This window comes from Palaemon carinicauda, chromosome 43 (assembly GCF_036898095.1).
Source record: "Palaemon carinicauda isolate YSFRI2023 chromosome 43, ASM3689809v2, whole genome shotgun sequence".
NCBI lineage: Eukaryota > Metazoa > Arthropoda > Malacostraca > Decapoda > Palaemonidae > Palaemon > Palaemon carinicauda.
The window spans coordinates 58,961,454-58,985,143 of NC_090767.1; the positions used below are offsets into that span (position 1 = coordinate 58,961,454).

General features: G+C 37.7%; 1 protein-coding gene across 4 annotated transcripts in view; it reads left to right on the forward strand.

Annotated features, from left to right (window-relative positions):
- Positions 1-16,132, forward strand: part of LOC137633660 (longitudinals lacking protein, isoforms A/B/D/L-like) — a 44,034-nt gene extending 27,902 nt beyond the window's left edge. For 2 of the 4 annotated variants that reach the window (XM_068365907.1, XM_068365908.1), the window contains exon 5: positions 4,991-6,163. In XM_068365907.1, coding sequence (XP_068222008.1) covers positions 4,991-5,667 — 677 coding nt within the window. In that variant the 3' untranslated portion in view covers positions 5,668-6,163. Of the gene's footprint in view, positions 1-4,990; positions 6,164-7,425; positions 11,744-15,743 lie in introns of those variants that run through there. The other 2 variants (XM_068365911.1, XM_068365909.1) reach the window with 2 other exon arrangements.
- The last annotated feature ends 7,558 nt before the right edge of the window (positions 16,133-23,690 follow it).

Genomic DNA, 23,690 nt, shown 5'->3' on the forward strand with positions numbered 1-23,690 from the left:
TTTAAGTTTTAGATGTAGTATTTCATAGCAGACCTACGTTTATTGTTGTAGTCTTAACTGCTAATGTATTTCTTAAGTGTTACGGTTAATTACACTTTCAACTTTCCTTCTTCAAATACGTAAACAACAGCATGTAAAGCCTCGTTAATACGTAGTATTGGACTCGCATGGTTGTAAGTTGCCTTTTTCCTATTTGTAAGGCTGACTGGAAGTTCGTCGCACTGTCCACTCCCTCCCCCCTCTTTGAAAGAGAATGCTAATCACCTTAGAGTGATTTCCATTCCGCGACTCACTAACTGCTCGTTCCAAGGTAATTGTTCCATAACATGGTTTATTTTCTTAAAGATTATTGTTGAATCAGTCATTTTTTTTTATTAAAGGATAATCATGTATTTTGTATTTTTTTTCCCTGCATTGAAATTAGTTACAAAGTGTTGGGAAAAGGTTCGGCTGCCCGTCGTGGTGTCTTGTAACGATGACTTGTGTACAGTTGGCTCGTATCGTTGGCAAGAGTTAGGGAACGAGAAAATCTGTTTGCATGCACAACCTATCTTAATAATAAATATTGCTATACCTTTTTCCTTATGTAGCATAATTCATATAAAATTTCTTCATAGACATAGTAGGCTTAAAAGCTGTAAAAAAAAGATATAAGACAAGTATTTGACATTGATATCTAGCCATCAAAGTTATTAAAAATATCTGGTATTAGGAAAGCTGTAAAAACTATTAAGACTTAAGATTTAACGTTAATATCTGGCCATCAAAGTTATTATAAATGTCTGATATTTTGAAAGCTGTAAAATTGATTAAGATTAAGATTTAACATTAATATCTAGCCGTCAAAGTTATTAAAAATATCTGGTATTTTGAAATCTGTAAAAATGATTAAGACTAATATTTAACGTTAATATCTAGCCGTCAAAGTTATTATAAATGTCTGATATTTTGAAATCTGTAAAAATGATAAGACTAATATTTAACGTTAATATCTAGCCGTCAAAGTTATTATAAATGTTAATATTTTGAAATCTGTAAAAATGATTAAGACTAATATTTAACGTTAATATCTAGCCGTCAAAGTTATTATAAATGTCTGATATTTTGAAGTCTGTAAAAACGATTAATATTAAGATTTAACGTTAATATCTAGCCGTCGAAGTTATAAATGTCTGATATTTTGAAAGCTGTAAAAACGATTAATATTAAGAATTAACGTTAATATCTAGCCGTCGAAGTTATAAATGTCTGATATTTTGAAATCTGTAAAAAAGATTAAGATTAAGATTTAACGCTAATATCTGGCCGTCAAAGTTATAATTGTCTGATATTTTGAAAGCTGTAAAAATGATTGACTAATATTTAACGTTAATATCTGGCCGTTAAAGTTATTAAAAATATTTGGTATTTTAAAAGCTGTAAAAAAGATTAAGATTAAGATTTAACGCTAATATCTGGCCGTCAAAGTTATAATTGTCTGATATTTTGAAAGCTGTAAAAATGATTGACTAATATTTAACGTTAATATCTGGCCGTCAAAGTTATTAAAAATATTTGGTATTTTAAAAGCTGTAAACACGATTAAGACTTAAGATTCAACGTTAATATCTAACCGTCAAACTTCTTATTGTAGATATCGGTAGTTGAATTAAAGAAGCTGTCATAATCGCTTCTGTTATTTAGCAAGACGTAGGTCTCGCCTACTTGAATTATCGGTTTTCCTTTCAGATCTAGTGTTTTTAAAATCTGATATCTGATCTTTAGGGCGATTTAAAACTTGTTACGTTATGACTTTCATTATCAAATAGATTGTTTTGTTTATGTTTAGGTGGGTTCCTCGATCTTCTCCACTAGTTTTATCCACTCTGGTGGTCCATAACATCATCTAGGCATTCTTAGCGATGCAGTTTTACGGAAACAGCGTAGACAGCGATAGATTTTAACTTATCAAATTGCATGCTAGTTTAACCTTATTAATAGTACAGAATGGCCTCAATTTACAAACAATAAGTTCCAAAAAAATGGATTTTGAAGCGAAGCGAAAAATCTACTTTTGGGTAAGATGGCCATGTCGTCCTGATGGAAGTTCCTTAAAGTAAATTCATATATCCCTTAGGAAGCTACTTTAAGGAACTTCCATTAGGACGACATGGCTTGAGCCCTAAAAGTTGTTTGAAAGTCGAATTATGTTCAATTTTGACCTAGGCCTAAGCCTAATCTACTCCCGTGCCTATGGTTTCCAGCGACAAAGGTCAATAAATAGTCATGTTGCATAAGAAATAAATATATCTATTGCAAATTTTGTTTTACTGTATTGGATCATGTAATATTTTGTTACAGTACAGTATTTCTTTATCTCATTACAGTTAGATTTTTGGGCTCAAGCCATGTCGTCCTGAAGGAAGGTTCTTTCAGTAGCTTCCTAAGGGTATATTTATACCCCTTAGGAAGCTACTGAAGGAACCTCCCTTCAGGACGACATGGCTATCTCACCCAAAAATAGATTGTTCGCTTCGTTCAAAATCCATTTTGTGTTTGTATCTAAATGTTTGTAAATTGAAGATCTTTATAATTCTCTTTAGGATTTAGTTTTTTTATGCGTACAAAGAATTGCATGAAAGAGAAGGTGTGGAGCGTTGTAGAATCGCTTGTAAGTTAGTAGGATAGAAGACTGTACGTTACAGGATTTCAAATTGGTTGAAGAGATCAACTTGTTTGGTTTGAGAAACTTTCAATCAAATTTCTATCATCAATCGCTGAAACTCCTCAATTATAATAAACTATTCAGAGATGTCCAATTTAAATTATACTAAGTGTAAAATAGCTCTAAATCGTATTTTGTAAAAGAAGTTTAATTTTAGTGTTTTTAGTGTGTGAACATAGTTCAATAAGTTTTCTAAAAACTGTGATTATATTCACGATGTACTGTATACATTAAAATTTGGGCTAACGTCCAATACTGGGTCCTTGGAGCCATGCAACGCCCATATGAAGTTGGTTACAATATGAAACAAAAGTCTAACAGCCCCGTGGAAGAATGAAAAAAAAGACGAGAACGGAGATATAGCAGAAGCCTTTAGTACGCAGCGAAGAGACAGGAACGTGTTTTACATTTCAGGAAATAACTGTAAAGTTTTGGATCTAACTCGATCCAGTATTTTGGGTCCCCTGGTGTTTTCACTGATGTATTACTAATAAAATATGCTGTTGTAGTTTTGTATTTATGAATGAAATGTTATTAACTATTAAGGGCAACCATACTGTTGTCTTTTAATAGCTGAAAGAAGTCAACATTGCATTACTTTTACCACTCGCTCCGCTATTTCCTATAGTAGTAAGTATCGTGGTATTTTGTCTGTTGCCTGAGCTAATATATCTTAGGCGAAACTTTTCTGACTGTTGCCGTCCTATTTTATTTATATATACATTTTAAAGATATCTGTTGCTTACGCTTACTCTCATTTCGTACGCTTTGCATGGCTAAGCGACTCTATAAAGAGTTGCGCTGATTAGCTTGACTTATCCTTTCAAAATATGTAGACAGCTTATGTACGGACTCCTTTGTTTAGTTTTGGAGTCCTAGGTTAATGTCGTCAGCCGATCTCAACTGAGTATTTATCTTGAATCTATGTATATCACACAGATATATGCAATAATCGGACATGGCTTTTCCTCTTGCTTTCTGACGATAGTCTATTCTAAGTATTTGTGTGTGCTAGTTTTTGACTGGTTGTCACAGGTGTGAGATGCGTGTTGATGTGTTGATTGCAATGTTATCCAAGTTGTGAGATGTGTGTTGATTGCAATGTTATCCAAGTTGTGAGATGTGTGTTGACCCAAGTTGCGAGATGTGTGTTGATTGCAATGTTATCCAAGTTGTGAGATGTGTGTTGAGTGCAATGTTATCCAAGTTGTGAGATGTGTGTTGACCCAAGATGTGAGATCTGTGTTGATTGCAATGTTATCCAAGTTGTGAGATGTGTGTTGACCCAAGTTGTGAGATGTGTGTTGATTGCAATGTTATCCAAGTTGTGAGATGTGTGTTGACCCAAGTTGTGAGATGTGTGTTGATTGCAATGTTACCCAAGTTGTGAGATGTGTGTTGACCCAAGTTGTGAGATGTGTGTTGACCCAAGTTGCGAGATGTGTGTTGATTGCAATGTTATCCAAGTTGTGAGATGTTTGTTGATTGCAATGTTATCCAAGTTGTGAGATGTGTTGATTGCAATGTTACCCAAGTTGTTTGCCATGTTAATTAGTTGCTTGAACGATGTGTTGCATTTATTGGTTGCTTGAGATGTTTGTCGATTGGTTGGCTGTGTTCTGCACGGTCTAATTTCTTGCTTGAACTATAAGCTCTCCCAAAATGTCACTCGTATTTTCTTAAACTGAAATCAAAAGCTGATTTGCTTTTGAAGACTCCGCACTAACAACTGACAGCAAGACAATGTGATAGTACAGGATTTTGTGGCAGCAATCTTTGAGTAAAAGGTTCATGTGCTTTAAGTAGATGGAGAATTATAGTTTGGGCAACTATAGTGCATGTGCTTGGTGCTCGTGACTTGTAGATCTGTAGGAAGACTTATAGATCGACATTATTAGTTTTGCATTCTTTTCCTGCGAGTTTGAGACTAATCGCATTGCTGCTATGTACTCTTGTATAGAGCAAGCCAGCTCCCTGTAGTAAACTCGTAGATTTAATCCTATTATCAGCGCTCCCTGCAACTTCTAACCTCAACTAGGTCCTTCGGACATCTCTCGGAATTGGCTGTCCACTGCACACTACTGTACACTACTTAGACGTAGCTTCTTAGCTTTTTCTAACAAAGTACTCTGGGCATAGCTGTAGCTTTCTTAAAACCTTTGAAGTACTCGGGACATGCGTAGCTGTAGCTTTTTTTTTATATTTGAAGTACTCGGGCATCAGTCGGTGGCGGTTTTTTCACTCTGCCGCGGGAGTCCTTTGGTGTCATTTCTATCTCTATTTCAGGCAACGATTACTCCCAGGTTAACCCCTGGTACAACTGTAAGGAACGCTCGACCAGCTCGAGCAATCCTTTATATAGTTACACTACACAATCACCTCCCCCAGCCCTGTCCTCCTTCCATCGGCAGACGACGACCTCCTCCACCTCCTCGGCTCTGGGGCTGCTTGCTGCCCATTCGTACAACAGCACTCAGTCCTTGGCGGAGTTCTCCATACTACAGAACTTGAAAGGTTCCGCAGGGGCAGATCCATACGGTTTGGCTGTAAATAACTTGGAGGTTCTGAAATTTCTGACCCAGAGGGCAGTTGTGATGTCTTTGCAATCTAAGAGCACTACATTTCCACCCAGGGAGAAGCTGCCTTACGGCAGTGAGGGGGTCGACTCGAAAGGAAATAACCATCGGTATTTATATATGGATGCCAGTGCAAGGGATGGCAGCAACATCGGTCACAACAATGGCTCCCCGGCAAGTGGCATCGCACACGGCAACGAAGTGTACACATGTAACCGATGCGGAAAGGCCTATGGCGTCCGCCGCTCCTTGTACCGCCACCAGAAGTTCGAGTGCGGCGTGGAGCCTAAATTCCCATGCCCCGTTTGCGACAAGAAATGCTCGCACAAATTTAACCTGAAGCAGCATATAATGTCGCACCACAAACACGTGGCAGCGACTCCCTAGAAGTTTCGTGTTTTTCTCTATATGAAAGATCCCTCAAGATATTGTCATATATTGTACAGTGGTATCTTTTTTTTTTTTTTTTTTGGATTGTAACATCTGTAATGTCTTAAGGGCCATTTTGTAACTTAAAGAAATTTTGATAGCTTACCACATTTCATTTTTGAATTACCGGGACAAAGAGTATACATCTTGTTCCCAAAAATCATGTTCAATTTGCACATTCAGCAGCATGTATTAACGAATTGATCTTTCAGTATTTCATAGTATTTGGTTTTGTGAATGTTTGGGTTATAGTGAACTAAAAAATAGTAGTAATAGTAGTAGTAGTAGTAGTATGTATGCCAGTACTGATAGAACCTGTTTGATTTTTTTCATATTGCAAACACAAAATTACTGTATGTATTACTGTACTGTACGTATAACGTGTAAATTGGTACGTACGCATAACTAGTGAATTGTTACGCACATATAACTTGTGAATTGGTGCGTACGTTTAACATGTAAATTGTTACGCACATATAACTTATGAATTGCTACGTACGTTTAACAAGTAAATTGTTACGTACGCATAACTAGTGAATTGTTACGCACATAAAACTTGTGAATTGGTGCGTTTGTTTAACATGTAAATTGTTACGCACATATAACTTATGAATTGCTACGTACGAATAACATGTAAATTGGTACGTACGCATAACTTGTGAATTGTTACGCACATATAACTTGTGAATTGGTGCGTACGTTTAACTTTTGAATTGCTACGGTATTTATACAGTTTATTGAAGGATGTACTACTACTACTACTACTACTACCACCTTTTCATATACTAACAATATTTTATACTAACTTCATGGGTGCCAAGAATTATTGATCTCAAAATGCTAGTGGTTTATGGAACGTGACATTAGGATCTCATTAAGCTTAAGTTACGGGTCTCATTCGAAGTGTTCTTCAGTGTGCAATGTCCTGATCTCAAAATAGTGGAAGTGATTGTGCAATTTGTGGTCCAAATAATGAATATGATTATATTTGATGTATGTATTAGATTTATTGCTTTTGTCAGATGGAAAGATACTAATGCTTTAGCATTATAAGAAAGGTAGAAAGGTTATAGATATATATAGAGAGGTAACTTGGTAACCTAAAAAAAAAAAAAGAAAAAAAAAGGGGGTTACGAGATATTTATGGTGAGTTTGCAATAAGCTAACGTCTCCAGCAGGATGCATCCTGCTGCCGTAGGTAGTATTTGCATGGCCTACTCTTTCTAATCCTTAGGAATCTTGGTTGATAAGTCTTCAGGCTCTCTCCAATAACTAGCTCTCTCTCCCTACAGCTTTGTCCTGACCCCTTTTCCTCTATCACTTATATTTGCATGTCAACCACCCGTTCCTTCCCCGGCGCGTACCGTTCCGCGCTTGCGAAGGAACGAGGAGGATCCCTGCTTACTTTTCCCAGTTGTAAAGTGCCTCTGTAGTCTAGGCTTGAGGATTCTTTCCAACGGTCCCCCTTTTATTTTTTCACGGTTGTGGAGCCGCAATGTATTTCAAAGTACAATATTACTCTACTGAAATTAGTAATGTCATCATTTTCTTTGAATATCATGTGAAGAAGGTCGTCTTCATAACTTGAAAGTTTGTTGTTGTGCCTCCACGGCCTTTGGTATCTTAAGCCAGAGAATAATACCGCTGTAGGATTTGAAGAAGCACTGGAACCTCTCGCCCTATTCCCCCCCTGCTAACCCTTGTACTCTCTTACAGATTACTTGCGTGCTTATAATCTAATGCGAGCTGGTTTCCCCGGCCTGTTGCCCTCGCGGATGTCCACGGATATCCTGACCCGCACCCCCCCTATTGGCCTTCCTCTGCTCCTCAAACGTGAGAAAATTAGTCCCAAGTCAATGCTGGGCTATCCCTTCACAGAATCTCCCAAACAGTTCGCGTGCGAAAAGTGTGGCCGCACGTACGCCTCGACGGGCAACTTGAAAAGGCACAAAAAGTACGAGTGCGGCGTCGAGCCCCAGTTTTCATGTCCAATCTGTAAGAAGAAGTTTCAGCACCGCCACAGCGTCAAGATCCACGTCTTCTCCACCCACCGCAACGAATCCGGGGAAGTTGGGGGCGGAGGAGGCCTCTCGGATCCCACCAGGGACCCCCAGGTGCCGCTCTTCCCCACATCGGAAGGGATGGCTGCTGCCGTGGGCCCCGTTCCCTGCAAGGACGAGTTCTTCCCCCTTCCCCAGGAAGCAAATGCCCCAGCTCCTCAGAATCAAGATGCATTGGGATAATATAGCTGCCACTTTACACTGGCCTTATGATATCGGCACTTGTGTGGCTTTCAAAACATGTTTCCGGCTGTACGGCAGATGTACAATACCTGTGCCTAATTAATATTGTTAGAAGATTATTTTTATTTATGTTTTTATTAGAATTATTGGCATTAATTTTGGGGTAATTTTTATTCCTAACTTGTGTTACAGAGGCTCATCCTATTGTAAGAAATATGTATCCACGAAAGACGGCTATTGACGCCGTGAATTGTATCCAGTAATCTAGAGCAATGAATTATACAGTAGTAGGTACGTACGTATGTGGTTGTTATAACGAGGTTATCGTGCTTTGACTAGCGGCACGGAAAGGAGGCGGACTGTCGGTGGAGTGTTTTCTGTAAATAGTTATGAGGTTTCATATTTCATCCTTGTGTGGTCGCTGACGTCCCTCGTGCCCTTCCCGGGGTGGGAATAGCGAGGGCCCTTTTCAATTCTGTACATAACTTGATCGCTTCATCGGACGTTAAGATTTGACACAGTTGATCGTATGTTACACGTAAAGTGATCGCCGAGAGAGTAACGACGGCCCGTGTTGCTCCTCTGTCGAAGGGCACGGAGGGCGATTGTGTCGGTGCAGCGAGGGCTGTGTGAGGCATAAACCGTCGATGCACGGTTTGGGTATACCCTTCACAATAGGAAGGAAAGAAAATCATGAGAATTATACCTAAGTTCCTATTAATAGTGCATTGTATTTATATAGAAGTACTTTATAATATTGAATATTTTTTTTATTGTTGTCCTAATGGTAGTGTTAAGGATTTTTTTTGGGGTCGACGCGCCGAGCGTCTTCCCTGCGGGATGTCGGAGCCCCCAGGCGATTTGTCTTTCGTATGTATTTTATAGTTAATTGCCGAAGCAGTATTGTGGTTTTTGTTAGTTTGTGTATTCCCAGTCCTTCGGACCCTTTGTTTGTGCTCTTAACGTTAGACGGGTATTTAAGACCCGACGGGTTTAGAAATTTTGAGCATGCAAGTTTCCATGCAACGTTGGGAAGGAGTAAATCCCTGCGGGCTTTGATATCATCCCATTTTCTATGCTTTACTTATGGAAATAAGTGGATTATAAGACTATTGTTAACGGGCGGTGTTAGGTAGGAATGTTTTTTTCAGCTGATTAGTAAATCAATTTAGTTTAGTTTAGGCAGTAGATATGTAACAAACTTACTTTCTTTTTGATGGTTTGATGTTAAATACAGCAAATAATGTTCCTTTTTGGTTGTGCGTAGTTATTTCTCCATTTGTCACTTGTTACACATTATTAATTGTATATGAAGAATTTATAACACCTTATGAGTACATGTAGAAGGTCAATGCTTACGTGGAGATGATAGTTTAATTTGTTGCATTGTAACTTTGCTACTGTCGGCATACACCGTGGTATGTGAACCGTCCGGCAGGGGGGACTTTATCTTTATCACCGGTCTCCCGATTCAGGCTCTTCCGCGAGTGTTTGCCAATGTACGAGCCACGGAGTTAGCTCTAATCCCTAGTCTGGCTTAAAGTCATTGTAAATCATTGTACGGGTTGTTGGTAATTCAATAAATATATGTTTCGCATTGAGGGTTGAAATATTGACAGGTTTATAAACTTATTGCAGTCCTATCATTTAGCTAATTCAATTCCCCTTATCGTTGTCATTAATATCTTTTGTTGTTAAATTGTGGTACGTACAGTAGTAACCACGACAGCGAGGATCTTTGTAATACGTTAAAATTATAAAATTATAATCGATAATTATCATATAGTGGGGTACGAGTCAGCCTCGGCAAATGCTTCCCAGACTAGGGACCGAATTAAAGTTTAACCTTATCGTAGTACGCATATCGAGAGCTGAACTTGTGGCTCGTAGATAACCTCATATACATATATTTCCCCCCCCATATCTTTTTCAAGGGTGCTCGCCATACGTATGGTTAGTCTGTATCCTTTCTCAGGGTGAGAGTACAAAGTAAGGCATTTGCCAAATCCATTCCTTTGTAGGAGATGATGATGATATAGTCATAATTTCTCTATAGTGAATCATATATAGTCGTTTGTGCCAGTGTTAATGTATTGTAATAACTTCTATAGTCAGTCAGTGAAACTTGTGCCAGTATTATATAATATTTTCACTCTTTCTGTTACCATGGAAGTATTATTCTAATCACTTAAAATTCAAGTACAACTCGATCCAAGCCAGTATGCCATATTTTTAAATCTATATTTTCTAGCCGTAAAAACAAAACTATTTTCTATTATTGATGCCAGTATTTAGACGTGTTGTCTCAGGGAATTCAAGCATCGTGTATAACCCAATTTTCCTCACCCTCTAGACTAATAATGCACGTGTTATAAGCTCCTAGTCAATTTATGTCTGTGGGAGAATGTTTTCCACTACTGCGTCGTCTGCGCAGTCAGGTTGTATCTGTGTCTATGATGGTTTTCCTGCTATGTACAATATAATAATATATTGTTGTACCTGATGAAATCTTATGATGCTTTTTTTTTTATAATAAACTTCGAGGTTGTACCAGTGTCCAAGCCAATACTATATTCTTGTGAATTCTATATGTTAATATTATTCAACATATTTTGGTCATCTGTGTGAGTAGTTGTGTGTTTTATGTACGGTATATTTAAGAAGCCAATTTATATATTTGTTTTTTAGGTTTTATACTACATGTGCCCAAAATATGATTTGAACTTTGCTTGGCATAGAGCCGAGATCAATTTAAGACATTCCTTCTGTGACAGAATCCCGTACGAATTCAGCAGTTGTAGATGATAGAAACATTATGATTTCAAATTGATCCAGGTCAAATGTTCTTATTTATGTGAACAGAATATAGAATATGTCTATTTTGCACCATTCTAATATTTGATAGCAGTACGGCATGTCCGTTATCACCTCTGTGTTGATCACGAAATACTTTGGGTATAGTTTAGGTCAGAATTAGAATAGCTAGCAGCAATAGTTTCAATAATAACATATTAGATGGAAGCTACTTTGCGGGGGCAGGCAGCTAATATTGTATGGAAGACTACTGTACTTTAATTGTGGTATGTTAAATTCCTAGGTCGTAGTTTTCTATACGATCGTAGCTGCTGCTTCTCCGAGACTTCCACATATATTTTCAGTGATAAAGTAAAAGTTGTGGTGTATTACTGTAGAGTACTAGAGTACTGTAGCTCACATGACAAGGTTGTGTATAATTTATTTGTCCAGAATTTGTAAGCTCTGCGCCGAAATGCAGGTTTTTATGTAATTTAGCTGATAAGACGACGGCGAAGAACTAGCCGTCATCAGCGTGGACTTTCCTCGATCAGTTAAACAACAACGAAGATATGTTCCTCGGCTTTAGTTTGTGAATGTTGTCGTCCTTTCACGATTACGGGTACTACAGCAGAGGTGCGGATTTCCCCTCTCGGGGGAAACATTTCGCCATTATTTTTTTGTGTGAACTTTCTACCCTATACTGCCCTTTATATCATTTTCTGTCCTTCTCAACTTTTTATAGTTAGTTTTTCCTAGATTTTCTTTATCTGTAGCATAACTATTTTTGTTTTTTGATTTAAGTCAATCAAAGATGCCTTAAAGAGAAGTTCCTGATAATGTAATATGTAATTAGAGGTACTATTGATTTTCTACACAGATCTTTATAAACTAGATGCTCGGAGGAATGGCTGCGTCTGTGAACGTCTTTGAAAGAAGCTTTACATCATCTGAATCCAGAGAAATGTTGGGCGTGTGTGTGTGTGTGTGTGTGTGTGTGTGTGTGTGTGTGTGTGTGTGTGCTCGCGTGTCGAGTGTATGTGTGCTCGCATGTCGAGTGTATGTGTGCGTATGTTTGATATACAGCAAGTTCTTTATAAAACCAATGTATAGGCTATGCCAAAATGCAACAGCGTGGTTTCCAAGAGGGAGGGAGGCGACTACTTGTTATGGAAAGATAATTTTATATATATCTAAACATTGGCATTTTATTTTATCTTGTCTTTTCTGTCAACTTTTTTTTTTAAATGAAAGTAGCATTTATAGTTTAAGGATAATGTGGTAATGTTTCTTAATTCAACAGTTGACAATGTCGTGTAATCCGGTATTGTTTCTCTCTTTAACAATGACAGTCTTTTGGTAATGTTTCTCTCTAACAATTTTTGTTTTGTTTTCTCTCCCTGGCAAACTGCATGTTCAATTTGGCATAGTCAATTTATAGACTATTATTTGACATCTCAGAACTTTGGAAGGGCATCGTCTATTTTCCAGAAATTTTTTCAGGGTTAAGGGCTGTTTTTGTGACATATTACAGAATAAAATTCAGATTTGTAACAAAAAATATTAATAAAATGGATTTACCAGAGCCTATTCTATTCTTTTCACAATTCTCTTTATAATTTAAGATTGAGTTTTCGGTTATAGTTGAAATTAACGACCTCTTTAGACCTGCTTTGTATTACGAGGGCTTTTGGAGAAGCCGAACTGAATGTGGAGGAAGGTGGAAGAAGAGGGATAAAAGACGGCTTTACTTCTCGTAGCTTCGGCTGTGATAAACATGTCCAAAATATGTATAGAAATCGATAGTTAGGTTGACTCTATTTTTTAAATTTCTACAATAACATCCTTAGAAAGCTGCGGAAATCCAACTTCTAGATAATTTTATATGAAAAATTGTTAAAGATGAAATGAAGTAGTTGTGGTGTGAATTGGTAACTATGACTGCTGGCGTTTGTTGTTGTTGTTTTGAGTTTAAATCCAACCCTCGACTGAAGTCGCGTGAACTACTTCTCGGGCGGGTCCATATCAATCATCTAACGAAACATTTTCCTTATAACTTATTCAATTCTTTGATTGTAGCATCTTCCAAATCATATGATCTTGTGAAAAGTAATGTCTTTAGTTTCTTCTTAAATTCAATTGCTCCCTTTAGGTCCTTCATTTCAGTTGGCAGTTTATTATTATGTCTAGGCGCACAGTAGCTAAAAGCCCTTTCACCACATTTACTATTTGTTCTAGGTTCAGATAGCCTATGTTTGTCACTCGTGTCTCTTAACGGACCGGCTTGGCCAACATCTTGCCACAACTTTAAGCCGGATAAAGCCAACGTTCCAGGAACTGTGTTTGGTATTCCACAATTTATCCGGCTTAATATCCAACATGAACAAGTACAAATTGATTATGTGGTAAGATGTTGGCCAAGCTGGTACAGTGTTATAGACTCAATGGCCCCAAGCAAGCGTACAAACAACAGCAGACACAGTTACCAATTTACACCACAATTGTCAATATAATTTATCTCATCAAATAGTCAAAATTAGGTCCTGTATTACTCCAAACTAATTTAAACACGAGCAGCTGTGTAGCTTCAACCAATCTTGACTTGAACATATCGTCATCCTCATAAACTAACTGCCTAAGTCATTTTCTCCACTTGTTGGGAAATCAAAAAAAACCCTTCTCATTTCCTAATTTTTTATATCATTGTCTTGAGCTTCAATTCACAAATTCTTAACAGAAGAAATTGTGAATTAGAATTTGTGAATTGAAGCTCAATACAATGATATAAAGAATTAGGAAATGAGCTTTTTTTATTTCCCAACAAGTGGAGAAAATTACTTGGGCAGTTAGTTTATGACGGTGACGATATGAAAAACTATTTACAAATCTACCCTCAGTTAAGCGTCTCGCATCGACTTGTTCATTTTGAGTTGACGCAAATAGACTACAGCATTGCACGAGTATGTAACAGCGACTCGTTTCTCCTTCGGCTTCAGTCCCGATAAGGTAACGGATTATGAGACGGAACGTCTTCTTGGAAGGATACAATTCTGAATGTGATTTTGATTTTAGATGTTATTTTATTTCCACTGCACAAGAGCATCATCGGCGCATGGTCTTCCTACTTTCGAGTTCTTTATTTTAAATATATTATTCTCAATGTTTTTATCATAAGCAGGTGTATCTACTGTTCTTGGACATTGCTTATGAACTCTTGGAATACGTAAAAGGTAAGTACGTCGACATTTCTCATATTCTTAGTCCTGCCCATCAATTTAACGGGGAAAGCGATTAACCCTTTTACCCCCAATGGACGTACTGGTACGTTTCACAAAACTCATCTTTTTACCCCCATGGACGTACTGGTACGTTTCACAAAACTCATCCCTTTACCCCCAATGGAAGTACTGGTACGTTTCACAAAACTCATTCCTTGACCCCCAATGGAAGTATTGGTACGTTTCACAAAACTCATCCCTTTACCCCCATAGACGTACTGGTACGTTTCACAAAACTCATCCCTTTACCCCCAATGGACGTACTGGTACGTTTCACAAAACTCATCCCTTTACCCCCATGGACGTACTGGTACGTTTCACAAAACTCATCCCTTTACCCCCAAAGGACGTACTGGTACGTTTCACAAAACTCATTCCTTTACCGCCAAAGGACGTACTGGTACGTTTCACAAAACTCATCCCTTTACCCCCAAAGGACGTACTGGTAGTTTCACAAAACTCATCCCTTTACCCCTATGGACGTACTGGTAGTTTCACAAAACTCATCCCTTTACCCCCAAAGGACGTACTGGTACGTTTCACAAAACTCTATCATTTTACCCCCAAAGGACGTACTGGTACGTTTAAAAAAACTCGTCCCTTTACTCCTAAAGGACGTACTGGTACGTTTCACAAAACTCATCTTTTTACCCCCATGGACGTACTGGTACGTTTCACAAAACTCATCCCTTTACCCCCAATGGAAGTACTGGTACGTTTCACAAAACTCATTCCTTGACCCCCAATGGAAGTATTGGTACGTTTCACAAAACTCATCCCTTTACCCCCATAGACGTACTGGTACGTTTCACAAAACTCATCCCTTTACCCCCAATGGACGTACTGGTACGTTTCACAAAACTCATCCCTTTACCCCCATGGACGTACTGGTACGTTTCACAAAACTCATCCCTTTACCCCCAAAGGACGTACTGGTACGTTTCACAAAACTCATTCCTTTACCGCCAAAGGACGTACTGGTACGTTTCACAAAACTCATCCCTTTACCCCCAAAGGACGTACTGGTAGTTTCACAAAACTCATCCCTTTACCCCCAAAGGACGTACTGGTAGTTTCACAAAACTCATCCCTTTACCCCCAAAGGACGTACTGGTAGTTTCACAAAACTCATCCCTTTACCCCCAAAGGACGTACTGGTACGTTTCACAAAACTCTATCATTTTACCCCCAAAGGACGTACTGGTACGTTTAAAAAAACTCGTCCCTTTACCCCTAAAGGACGTACTGGTACGTTTCACAAAACTCATCCCTTTACCCCCATGGACGTACCGGTACGTCCTTGCAAAAAACTGCTATTTTAAATTTTTTTTTTACATATTTTTGATAACTTTATGAGAACCTTCAGGCATTTTCCATAAGAATGAGACCAACCTGACCTCTCTATGATGAAAATTAAGGCTGTTAGAGCAATTTAAAAAATATATATTGCAAAATGTGCTTGAAAAAGGAAATGCCTGGGATTAAGGGTTGTAAGTTCCAAATAGCTTTGGGGGTAAAAGGGCTAAAATGTGTAGTGTTGTTTTAAAAAGGAGAGACATTGTACTGTAAAAGTAGTAAAATATAGATGGTCTTTCATTTGGGGATAAATTCAATTATATTTATATGTACTATAATTCTTTAGTATAATCCATTACTTACTCTTCTTCGCACGAGCCGATGTCACTCGCCTAGTCTTCTCTCTGAACTCCGGTTATTTCAGGGTGGGTGCTGTGCGAGCGTTGGCTCGCAACTGGTTTCTGGGGGAGCACCGGCAGCAGCAGCAACCAGCACGGCGAGCGCAAACCCAACGGCAGCGTCCAAAACGGCGAAAAGAACGAAGACGATAAACATCTGACCAATGGCGCCGCGCACACATGTTCGAAGTGCGGACGGTCTTACACTCTGCGCTCCAACTTGTCGAGACACATGCGCCTGGAGTGCGGCGTGGAGAGACGGTATAGTTGTTCGTACTGTGCGAAGAAATTCAGTCACGCCCACCATCTGCGATCACACGAGAAGTCCATCCATGCGCAGGCCCTGGCGGCCGTGTCGACGGAATCGTCATGACCTTCTCTGCGGAGGAAGTGTCGCCTACGGAGCATAAATAAGAAGGTGCTGTATAGTCGGTGATATGCATTCTTTTGCCATTTGATATTTGAATATAAACCTTGATTATTATTACTCTAAATTAAAATTACTTCTAACTCAATCTTCTCGAAGCTTAAAATGGAAAAACCCTTAAAAGTTTTCAGTAGAGATACTGGTCGTGTCTGCAGAAAGAGGAGCCCCTCTCAGCAGATGCTATAGAGGGATGGTCGAAGCACCGTTGTAAAAATCCTTCCTACAACATGTGAACAACTTAATAACTTTCCCTGAAAACTGAGCAATGAAAGAACTTCCCCTAGGGGCCCCCTCTAGCTCCGTAATCACTGTACCTATCCTAATTCATCACTTCTACTGATATTTCCTTTCCTCACTGGGCTATTTTTCCCTTGATGGAGCCCTTGGGCTTGTAGTATCCTGCTCTTCCAATTTGGGTTTTAGCTTAGCTAGTAATAATAACATACATACATATACCAAGGCACCTCCCCCAATTTTGGGGGCAGCTGATATCAACAAATGAAACTAAAACAAAAAAGGGGACCTCTACTCTCTACGTTCCTCCCAGCCTAACAAGGGACTCAACCAAGTTCAGCTGGTACTGCTAGGGTGCCACAGCCCACACCCTAGCAGTACCAGCTGAACTCGGTTGAGTCCCTTGTCAGGCTGGGAGGAACGTAGAGAGCAGAGGTCCCCTTTTTTGTTTTGTTTCATTTGTTGATGTCAGCCTAGGAGGATTAATACTACTGGAGATGCCCTGACTCAGAATTCTTTCCTGAACCTGTGAGGCCAGGGGTTTGGCCAGATTCACCCCTTCAAACTGTCAAATCTCGATCCCAAGTTAATCCTCCGACAGCGTACTGGTACTTAGTCTGTTTTACTCAGACCTTTATTTATAGCTAATAACTATTTACTTGTGCTATTTTATTACCAATGGTCCCTTCCTGTAATACTTTATTAAAAAAAAAAAATAATGTTAAACTTGTTGCTCAACTTATTGGTGAATCAGTTACAAACTCCTTGGAATAATGAACTACAGTAAAGTCGTTGTCCTTTATAGCCGTCTTTGGATGACATTGAACACAGCTTGTGATAATCTCACAATTGTTGTTACTGATTTTTGCCTAAAGGCAGGCAACTGATTTTTTTCGTACAACCAAGAGCAGCACAGGAAGGAGCCATCGCTAATGAAAGCACAATAAGGGTTACCGTCTCTAACCAAAGGTCTGAATAGAACTGACTATAAACTCCAATACATTGACAGAGATTAACTTGAAGGATCAAGAACTGACAGTTTGAAGGGTAAAAACCTGGCTTCCCTTAATCCGGGTCAGGGCATCTCCAGTTATTTTTCCTCCAAGATGTCAGCTGCCCCCCAAAATTGGGGGAGGTGCCTTGGTATATGTGTGTATGTTATTATTAATTAATAATAATAATAGTAATAGTAATAATAATAAATAATTAAATGTACCTCTGACACTTTGAAGCTACTGTATTTCATTTCTGTAACTATAATTAGTTTTAATTTGTCTTTTCTTAGTGATGAGATTAAGCTGTAACATTTTGTTAAACTGTATTAATAATAGGATATGACAGTATTATTATAAATATTGAGACAATCCTAATCAATACAGATTGATGTTTGAATTCTTGGTATATGTCTGTTGAACCAAACTAGACTTGTCTGTTAAAAATATGACACATTTTGCAGATGGAGTCCAAGAAATGAAGACAGAACGGCTATAGCCACCCAAGGGGGAACTCTGGAGACTAATCAAGAGCTTACCCATAAAGAGGAGAAGACGATGAAGAAGAGAGACTGGTTTTCGCTACAAGTGGCGCACAATCAATGGTTGTCTATGTTGGTCTTTATCAAGTTCCATAATTGAGTCACTGAATTGTGGGAGAATATTCGACTGTTTATCCAAAATAGAAGAAGAGGAGTAGTTTCCACTATGACAAGTAGTTGTGACCACACCCTTAATTTGGACAATAACCTTCCTCCTTATCCGCCTTCCGTTAATACACCTCGTCCTGTTTCCCGGCCTCAGGTTTTAACCCCAGGTGCAGTTCTTCGGTGAAACTACTTCTAACAACGCGTGATGATTATCACGAGAGTCATAAGTAGGGTGGAGAGCCATCAGGCCTGCTGTTGCAGCTGTGCTGCTCCCAACACCGGCGAGTCAGATATCTTGAATGCCTCGGAGGAATGAGACGACGGCGTTGCAACGCTGTTACTCAGTGATGAGTATCGACGAGAGCCGTATTCGGAAGGTTATGATGTTACTGCAGGGAATTTCATCCGCTGGAAGCTGGAGAGGAGGAAGTGTACCTTTCGTAAAAGATATTGTTTAGAGTTCTTCACAGCATTTCGAAGTAAATATCTACGACAATTTACCAAGCGTTCAAGGTCATTTATGTTGGTCGTTACCGATTGCCGTCGTCATCGAGTCGTTGAGTTCAGGGAGAATAATCAACCCTTTACCCAAACTAGAAGAGAAGAGTTGTTTTCACTACGACCGCAACTAATGGTTGTGCGTTGGTCCTTATCAATTTCCATCGTTATTGAGTCTTCGTGTTCAGTACAAGTTAATAATGTGACAGAGAGGAAGTTTCGAAACTTTATGCCGTGGGGAACCCGAATGTTGTTGTACTTGTCAGTGGTTCGTATGATTACTTTCTCGGTGATCTTTCCATCATGTTTTATCATAATTATCAGTGTTTTATTCAGAGCTTTTTCCATTTATAAATGTTGAATCACAGTATGACCCTCGTCACCATCGAGTATTTCCTACAGGAAAGTGAAAATACAAACTTATATTTTTCTTCAGTGGCATTTGTTAAAAGTTTCTATTCTCATTATGTGTTTCATAGCTGCAGACATATCATTGATATTAAACCTATAGCCCAGTTATTAAGATATTCTTCACGATATCAGATTAAGCGCCTTCCCGATGTACAATGTCTCCTATTGAAGCTGTGATCTTTCTTTAGATTTCTTTTAGTGTTACAATAACCAAGGTTTGGCAATTGTCCCCACCCCCTTGTAATGGCTAATGAATGATGCCTAAAGTACGGTATTATATATTTTATTTTTTTTTTAAAGTCTACGGAGAAAATAATTCTTGCTGGTTCTTCATAGATAAATATAGCATTAGTTTTTTCTTTCCTTATTTGAAAGTCTTAATCAGTCAGTGGTTTTTATATTAAATGATGTATATTTCATTTATATTAAAGATGTTTATATGAATATATATATATGTATATACATAATATGAATGTAGTAAGTTCCTTTTTCATCGCTTGATAAATATATTCCAATTGTATATGTACGTTTCTATTTTCATACCTGATTATGTTTGAGTGTTAGATGTTCTTTACTTTCTAATTAACGCCGAGTTGTTCTCTTGTTCGGGATAGCAGTAGAGCTTCCCAGGTGTGTTGCCAACACGATGATGCTGATGTGGCAGCTGCTGTCTAATGAAATTAACCCTTTTACCCCAATGGACGTACTGGTACGTTTCACAAAACTCATCCCTTTACCCCCATGGACGTACCGGTACGTCCTTGCAAAAAACTGCTATTTATATTTGTTTTTGTGCATATTTTTGATAATTTTTTGAGAAACTTCAGGCATTTTCCAAGAGAATGAGACCAACCTGACCTCTCTATGACGAAAATTAAGGTTGTTAGAGCAATTTAAAAAAAATATACTGCAAAATGTGCTTGGAAAAAAATAACCCCTAGGGGTTAAGGGTTTGAAAGTTCCAAATAGCATGGGGGTAAAAGGGTTAATGCCAATAACAGCTTGAGAGGCATGCAAGCCCCTAGTAGGCGAGACCCAAGCTTGCCCCTTCCTTGATTAGAATGTGAAAATCTTGTTTGATTATAGAATTGGCTTGTATCAATCAAAATGATTCTGGCGATCAAAAATTAACTCAGAGTATATATAGATGTAAGGTTGAAACACAATAACTGGTAGAATTTATTCCTGGTTCTTCTATATATAGAAATCAATGAAAATAATTATTTGTAAAGTTCTAATTGAAGAGTTTTTCAGAACTGGTCGTCCAAAATACTTAATAGAATTGCTACATATTGCACAGCCAACAAATCGTGTCGACGCGAGAATAGTTACAGATGGTTTCAAACTATTGGAACCTAGATATATGTCTCCTTTAGGCTCTAGAGCTTTTAAATATGCGCCCCCGAGACTATATAATAAGCTCCTGCAAAACATTCGAATGGTTGAAGTAAAGTAATAGTAACAATATTTCACGGTCACTCCAAGTTTTTGGTAGAAGGCCCAGAAACTAACCATATGATTGGCACCCAAGCATGGACCAGTGAAGGCCAGGCAATTTGCTGTTAATGACTCGGGAGGTAGACCTGCAAGTTTCCTTAGCTCAAAGGGGTGATGAGGTTGCAGACACGACCAGAAATTATCTGTTTCGAGTGAGCCTTAAATCCTAGTCAGCCATGGATGTTTCCAATATCGTACCACGATTTTAACTACCTATAATTGTGACATTATTATTATTATTATTATTATTATTATTATTATCATTACTATTATCATTATTATTACTTGCCAAGCTACAACCCTATGAGGAAAAGCAAGATACTATAAGCCCAAAGGCTCCAACAGGGAAAAATATCCCAGCGAGGAAAGGAAATGAGTAATATAAGAAATAATGAACAATCAAAATAAAGTATTTTAAAAACTAACAACATTAAAACAGTTTTAATATATAAACTGTAAAAAGACTCATGTTATCCTGTTCAACATAAAAAAATTGCTGCAATTTTGAACTTTTTAAATTCTACCCATTCAACTACCCGATTAGGAAGATCATTCCACAATCTGGTCACAGCTGGAATAAAACTCCTAGAATACTGTGTAGTATTAAGCCTCATAATGGAGAAGGCCTGGCTACTAGAATTAACTGCATTCCTAGTATTACGAACAGGATAGAATTAGATGAATGATTGAAATTTTACAAAAGTTTTATATATAAAAAAAAGATATTGAAAAACTTAATATTTTCCTACTGATTCATCAGCTTTTTCTTCTGTCATTTTTTTTGCTACATTCTTTTTGAGTTAAGATTTGGCTGTGCATACTAACTTTATTTGAAATTTGTGGTCTTCCAATTCTTCCTCTACTGTGCAAAACGTCTTCAAAAGTAGTTTCTTCTTCCTCTACTCTGCAAAACGTCTTCAAAAGTAGTTTCTTCTTCCTCTACTCTGCAAAACGTCTTCAAAAGTAGTTTCTTCTTCCTCTACTCTGCAAAACGTCTTCAAAAGTAGTTTCTTCATCCTCTACTCTGCAAAACGTCATCAAAAGTAGTTTCTTCATCCTCTACTCTGCAAAACGTCTTCAAAAGTAGTTTCTTCTTCCTCTACTCTGCAAAACGTCTTCAAAAGTAGTTTCTTCTTCCTCTACTCTACAAAACGTCTTCAAAAGTAGTTTCTTCTTCCTCTACTCTGCAAAACGTCTTCAAAAGTAGTTTCTTCTTCCTCTACTCTGCAAAACGTCTTCAAAAGTAGTTTCTTCTTCCTCTGCTCTGCAAAACGTCTTCAAAAGTAGTTTCTTCTTCCTCTACTCTGCAAAACGTCTTCAAAAGTAGTTTCTTCTTCCTCTGCTCTGCAAAACGTCTTCAAAAGTAGTTTCTTCTTCCTCTACTCTGCAAAACGTCTTCAAAAGTAGTTTCTTCTTCCTCTACTCTGCAAAACGTCTTCAAACGTAGTTTCTTCTTCCTCTACTCTGCAAAACGTCTTCAAAAGTAGTTTCTTCTTCCTCTGCTCTGCAAAACGTCTTCAAAAGTAGTTTCTTCTTTTCTCTACTCTGCAAGACGTCTTCAAAAGTAGTTTCTTCCTCTGCTCTGCAAAACGTCTTCAAAAGTAGTTTCTTCTTTTCTCTACTCTGCAAAACGTCATCAAAAGTAGTTTCTTCTTCCTCTACTCTGCAAAACGTCTTCAAAAGTAGTTTCTTCTTCCTCTGCTCTGCAAAACGTCTTCAAAAGTAGTTTCTTCTTCCTCTGCTCTGCAAAACGTCTTCAAAAGTAGTTTCTCTCTCTCATTTCCAACCAAAAGGATGTTGAACTTCATTCCTGTAGGAGCCCTGGCTTGTATTCCAGGAACAAGCGTCCTTCAGCTTAAGTGTTTAATTAAAGAACACCTCGTTTTTCAATATCTGTCATAGCATTATCTTGTAGTTCAGTCTCGTTTTCAGTAACAGTCTCATCCCAATGAAGTGGAGAAGAACGCAATGTTGACATTGGTGTTCGAGTTATTTTTGTTTTATATATATTTTGTTATTTTTAGTTATATTTTTGTAAATAGAATAATTACACAATGTAAATGAATAAAATTTAATTGTATTTTTATAATGGAGATACCATCTTTTACTTCCTGTACAGCAATTCAATTATAGTTTTCCTGTATGACTTTTCAACATTTCTATATATCCTGGGCATTGTGACACTCGCTCATCCCAGGACCCCTCAAGGATGGCGGTCCTAGGAGGATGGATTCCTACAGGACTAGGAGGGTCTTCCTGACTTTTTCTTACCCCAACCTGAGCTGCTTTCTCTGGGGGAAGACGAAATCAAAGTTTACACTTCACTATAAAGTTTTTAAAAACTTTTTTTCCCACTTTTCCCAGACTTTTGTGCATAGTTAGTACATATATATGAATGTTATAAAATATATATGACGTCAACTGTACAAAAGAATACTCTCTCTCTCTCTCTCTCTCTCTCTCTCTCTCTCTCTCTCTCTCTCTCTCTCTCTCTCTCTCTCTCTCTCTCTCTCTATATATATATATATATATATATATATATATATGGGGATAAAACCACAACACTAGATTTTTTTCTTCCCCCATTTTACTATATTTAAAATGCAGACATATGAAATTCATATGTATTAAGCTGGAAATATGTATATAAATACAGAAATAAGGATTGAAACGACTGAAATATGTATATATATGCAGAAATCTATAATTAAAAGACTGGAATATGTATAAAATGCAGAATTTTTTTTATTGAGACATGAAATACATATGTATTAAGCTGTAAATATGTATATAAATCTAGAAATAAGGATTGAAACGACTGAAATATGTATATATAGGCAAAAATCTATAATTAAAAGACTGAAATATGTATATATAGGCAGAAATCTATAATTAAAAGACTGAAATATGTATATATAGGCAGAAATCTATAATTAAAAGACTGAAATATGTATATATGGGCAGAAATTATAATTAAAAGACTGGAATATGTATAAAATACAGAATTTTTTTCTTGAAAAGGGTTGAAATTGTTATACCGAAGGCCTGAAAATTTATAGATTAGTATTAAATTAAAGATAAAATACACTATATAAATAGCCAAAATATATATCTAAAAATCTTAAATATGTAAAATACGCTGATTTTATATTGTAAATGCTGAAATAAAGAGTAAAAATAATATTTAGAAGATGAAGATTCACATTGGAAGAAGTAGAGAAGAAGAACGCAATGTTGACATTGTTGCAGGGTTGCCATTCGTAC